Below are 5,791 nucleotides of genomic sequence, written 5' to 3' on the forward strand. Positions count from 1 at the left end.
CTTAATGACTTGAGAAGACAAAAGCTGAAACAAATCCATAATAACACTTCCTCCAGTGTAAAAGTCATCTGGTCTGAATCAGGAGAGAAATCTGCACAGATCAAGCACTGTTTAAACAGCTCTAAACAAATATGTGGCTGGATTCTGATGTGAGAGACTTTTTCACTGGAGGAAATGTTGTTATGGATTATGGACTCATATTTTAGCTGGAAGCAATGGTTTAAAGTTAAAAATGTTTTGTTTTGTTTCTCACAAACACACAGTTTTTGTCTTCTCCAGATGTTAACTGATGGACTGGAGTGGTGTGGATTACTTGTGGATTATTGTGATGTTTTTATCAGCTGTTTGGACTCTCATTCTGACGGCACCCATTCACTGCAGAGCATCCATTGCTGAGGCACTGATGCAATGCTACATTTCTCCAAATCTGATGAAGAAACAAACTCATCCACATCTTGGATGATCCGAGTGTGCAATTTTTTAGGTCTGGGTGAACTATTCCATTAATACAAATTCTCTACTAACAGCATGTTGTCAATGATTAGTTGTCAGGTATTTCAATGTTCAAGAGGTGAAATAGCTAATAGTCACTGTGAAGACGTAGCTTTGGAAAGTTCTTGGTTTTCTCTAGCATTCGTACTTGTCCCAGAAGCGACACGCAGCTCTCGGGGGGTTTTAAAGAATGCAGTGATGGGTATGATATGTATGTTGAGCTCACCTGACTGATCGTGGGTAGTTTGGTGAGCAGCATCTGGAAGACGGGCGGAGGCAGAGTCTGCTGAAGCACCTGCAGGAGCTGCTGTGGTTGGCCGCAGACGGCGATGGCGTTGGTCAGGTGATCAACACCCTTCTCATAGTCTCCTGAGGAACACATTCGGGAGTTTAACACTTCGTGGCATGCAGAGTAGATCTAGAAACCTCGTGAAAAAGATACAGAGACAAACATCTCACCCTGAGCCAGCAGCTCCTCGCCCAGCTGAATCTCATCCAGGAAAAACTTCTGCACGGCTGCCACATCTTTAAGATCTGGCAGCTGAAAGATAAAGACCCAAACTTCATCACCTTCATTAAGCTCTAGAGAAGCTTTTAAAACTGAGGACAAAGGACTAAAATGGAGTGCTAGGGAGTTTGAGGAAACGTTTACAGAAAAACTGTAAAAAAATAATAAATAAATACAAATAATAATAATAATAAATAAATAAAAAGATCTGACTAACTAAATAACTTGACTTTAGAAAATGTATTAAAATTAAATCAAATATTTAAATAAATAAAAAAATAAAAAAGATCAAAATAAAATAAAGAGCCAACTAACTAAATTTGTTTAAAATAAATTAAAGAAAAAAAGATTAAAATGAGAAGATGAATACAATAAAACTGATTAGACAAAATAAATAATTAACAATAAAGTCTAACTAAATAATTATTAAAATAGAAATAAATTGATTAAAATATAAAATGATTTAAATGAAAAATGCATATATAAATAAATAAACAAAATAAATAAAAATAAGATCTAACTAATTAAATTGTTAAATATGTATAAATAAGTAAAATATTACTTACTTATAAATGCTTTTTAAATGTTTAAATGCTTTAAAAAAACATAACAGCAAAGTACTATATAGTGCTAGAAAAATAATAATGTATAATAATGTAACGTAACAGAATCTTAGGTCTTTATACATGAAAATATATAGCAGTCTTAAATTTTAAAAATATACTTTTTTTTTTTTGTTTTTTGCATGAGGTTGATCATATTTGGGGGTCTGTGGCATTTAATGCTTGAAAAAAATTCCTGCTCTCGAGGAATATCTACTGAATTAATGAGAAGATTCATAAACCTCTAAACGTGATCAGATGTTTGACCTACTTCAGCGAGTCCAGATTTATTTTGAGCAGCTCTCTGCTTCTTCCTCCCTAAAAACAAAAAAAAAAAAAGAGAACAGCACATCAAACTACAGATACCTATATTTATTTATTTTATAGTAACATATTTAATGCACATACATATCAAGTAGCTGCCTGCAACTTGAGTTCAATCTTGAGACAGACACTAAAACCCAAGACACTGGATTCGATTCAGCCGATATGATCTACACACTTAACATCAGGGTGTAAATATCATTCATACCGACTGATCTGATCATGAAAGCATGATCACCTTATGACTCACAGGTGAACCGTTCAAACGAGTCGTTCAAACGAGCCGATTCAATGAAGCATTCATCGTGGGGTCAAAATACAGTCTGAACGTGACTGACCTGCAAGTTATCATCAAGACTTTGTGTTATAACATGAGGGTTAAGGGTATAAGGGTTAACTTTACAGGACTCAGCACTGGTTAGTGTCAGTCTTTCAACGTTAGATTATAATCATAATAAATAATTTTAAAGCACAGCCACCACAAAATCAGATTTTAGCCGCTATGTTTACTTTGAGATCAGCTTGTGTCCTAAACTTCTGAAACATTCGTATTTTAGAGCAGACAATGCAATTTGGGAAAGAAATCAATCAAAGCTGCGTGAAAATATTCAGATGTAACCTCCTTTGTATTCGTTAACATTTTCATAAGCAACTGTAATTACCATTTGTAATGGTAACATTACAGTTACACTTATTTTATAATTAAATTACGTAATTCTACATGTTAGCTAGTTACTCCCCAACACTAGTGTGTAATCTAAACACTCGCTTAGATTAGTGAGATCACATGACTCACGTTCACGCAGTCGGGTTCTGAAGTTCGGATCGCTGCGTCGTTTTCTGTCGAAATAGATACAGTACCCGATGAAGATCGCGCCGCAGACGCCCGCGGCGATCGCGCTCGGTTTGCCGCCCATCATCGCGGCGCCGTTACCGGAGATCTGCTGCGGCTTCTGCGGGGCACGTGTTCACACAGCGGCGGAAGGACCCCTCTGATGACGGTTGTTGTGGCTAGAAGGGATACAGCTCAGACCGGAAACGAACAATTAAATTAATTTTCTACCTATTAGATTGTGTTTTATTAACGTCTACACCTACCCCAACCCTAAAACTACCCCTTACAATAATTAAAAAATTGTAATTATTGTTGTACAGTGTGACAAAAATTACGCTGTATTGATGTGCGCATGCTCAGTAGCGCCATACGTATCCCTTCTAGCCGTTGAGGCAAGCTCTGTGGGAGTGTTCGCTGCAGACGCCTGAAAGATTAAAAACATCTTCACGGAACACTGTGTTCTATATAGGGTGAAAAATGCTTTTATTTTTGTAGCTGCTTTCAGTTTTTTCCCTGCCCTTTTGTTCTGATTTATTTTTGTATGCATAACTGTATAATATTCGATATTTGTATTGAACGAAAGATTTATAGAAATCAAATGTATGCAACTCGTATAGAAGCATTTTTTTGTCAGTTTCACTATAAACACTAATAATAACATTAGTACATTATTTAATACTTACATCGGTAAATGTTCAATCACATAGTGTTATGAAAAAATTCTATATTCGTTTTCAATTGAACGTCAATTCAGTTTGTTTTACTGGAAATATTTCTATTTGTATAACAGGCATCAATCTTTTGAATTAACAGGTATAATTGATTATGTTTATTATTGTACAGATGTCTTTATAATATTCTCAGTAGACTCATTCTGGCCTGATTTTTTATTCTACACAAGCTCTCACAACAAGCTATGAACTACTAAAGCGCAGATCAAAATTAGAAAAATAAAAAATATATATCACGATTAATGGCATCCAAAATAAAAGTTTGTTTTCATAATGTATGTGTGTGTGTCATGTGTATGTTTATATAAACACGCACACACATGCATGTACAGATTTAAGAAATACTTACATGTGTATATTCATATTAATATGATTTATACTATGCATAAATATTACAAATAGAAATATTAAATAAATAATATTATATAAATATGTGTGTCTGTGTAATTTTATAAATAAAACAAATTATAACACAAATAATAATTAAAATATAAAATTATATAAAATTATAAAGTACACACACATATATTGTGTAAACAAAAACTTTTATTTTGGATGCGATTAATCGTGTATATATATATATTAGGGCTGCCAGTCGATTACAATTTTTATCTAATTAATTACAGGGTGCTGCAATTAATTAATCTAACTAAATTTATCTGTGAAAATACCCCTAAAAGATCATTTAAACCTATTATTGTGTTAAATGTTTAGGCTACAGCGGCCTAACAAAGTATGGAACATAAAAGAAGATAATTTTTCAAAACATCTCAGTATTTTTTTTCATGCAATGAAAGTCACTAGTGACCAAGACAGCTTAGTTACCAGCAGTCTTCTAAATACCTTCTTTTATGTTGTGCAAAAGAAAGTAAGTCATACAGGTTTGAAACAACATGAGGGTGAGTAAATGATGATAGAATTTATTTATTTATTTTTGGTGAACTAACCCTTTAAGGTTTTTTTTTTAAATAAATGAAATGATACTCTAAAGAAGAAACTAAAACTACCAGCAGGTGGCGGTAAATGACTTTATGAGTCGATTCGTTCAAACGGCTGATTCATTCAAGAATGAAGTAAACGGCTCTCTCTATGAACGGGGCTTTGAATCATTGATTCACTCGATTCATTTAAAACGCGGATTCATTCAGGAATGAAGTAAATGGCTCTCTCTATGAACGGGGCTTTGAATCATTGATTCACTCGATTCGTTCAAAACGCGGATTCATTCAGAAACTAACACCTCTGTGCTGCTCGGAGATACACAACAATTCTGCTGTGGCTTTAAAGGTAATATATTCTTTGCAAAATTGAGCAAAAACACATACTATTGTGTTTAAAATATAACACAATATCAACTTCTTATTTACTGAACTGTTGTATAAAATCATGAACTATCCCTTTAATGTTATTTATTTATTTTTTAATAAATGAAATGATACTCTAAAAAAGAAACTAAAACGACCAGCAGGTGGTGCTAAATGTCTTTATGAGTCGATTCGTTCAAACGGCTGATTCATTCAAGAATGTAGTAAACGGCTCTCTCTATGAACGGGGCTTTGAATCATTGATTCACTCGATTCGTTCAAAACGCGGATACATTCAGGAATGAAGTAAATGGCTCTCTCTATGAACGGGGCTTTGAATCATTGATTCACTCGATTCGTTCAAAACGCGGATTCATTCAGGAATGAAGTAAACGGCTCTCTCTATGAACGGGCTACTGAATCATTGATTCACTCGAATTCGTTCAAAACGCGGATTAATTCAGGAATGAAGTAAACGGCTCTCTCTATGAACAGGGCTTTGAATCATTGATTCACTCGATTCGTTCAAAACGCAGATTCATTCAGAAACTAAACACCGTTGTGTTGCTCGGAGACGCGCAACAATTCTGCTGTGGCTTTATAGGTAATATTTTTGTTGGCAAAATTGAACAAAACGCCCAATATTGTGTTTAAGTTTTACACAATATTAACTTCTTATTTACTGAACTGTTGTATAAAATCACATTTAAACTCGTGATATATGGGACAAAAACAGCACTGGTGTGATATTGCTTTCGCTGCTGGTGTGATATCATATGATATAAAATATGAGACAAAAACTCATACAGGGGCATTTTTTTGCCCCAATATCTTGAATTTTTAGGGCATAACTGCATTTATGGAGTGGTTGTCCTGCACCATATTATGGTCAACAGTTAATTATATGAAGTGTAAGATGACGTACAGGTCTGGGGGTGGGGCCAGTGCGTTAAAATATTTTAATCGTGTTATTTTTTCATAACTAATTAACTCGT

The 5,791-nt window shown here is 34.3% G+C and overlaps 1 protein-coding gene across 1 annotated transcript in view; it reads right to left on the minus strand.

The window, feature by feature from the left end:
* The window catches only part of LOC107690811 (mitochondrial import receptor subunit TOM20 homolog), a 3,699-nt gene extending 758 nt beyond the window's left edge, over positions 1-2,941 (minus strand). Inside the window, exons 1-4 of the mRNA XM_016489225.1 lie at positions 2,723-2,941; positions 1,874-1,920; positions 952-1,033; positions 719-861 (exon numbers count right to left, since the gene is read on the minus strand). Of these exons, the coding sequence (XP_016344711.1) occupies positions 719-861; positions 952-1,033; positions 1,874-1,920; positions 2,723-2,846 (396 nt within the window). The 5' untranslated portion in view covers positions 2,847-2,941. The remainder of the gene's footprint in view (positions 1-718; positions 862-951; positions 1,034-1,873; positions 1,921-2,722) is intronic.
* Between the last annotated feature and the right edge of the window lie 2,850 nt (positions 2,942-5,791).

This window comes from Sinocyclocheilus anshuiensis, unplaced genomic scaffold (genome assembly GCF_001515605.1).
Source record: "Sinocyclocheilus anshuiensis isolate Anshui unplaced genomic scaffold, SAMN03320099.WGS_v1.1 scaffold2584, whole genome shotgun sequence".
Lineage (NCBI taxonomy): Eukaryota > Metazoa > Chordata > Actinopteri > Cypriniformes > Cyprinidae > Sinocyclocheilus > Sinocyclocheilus anshuiensis.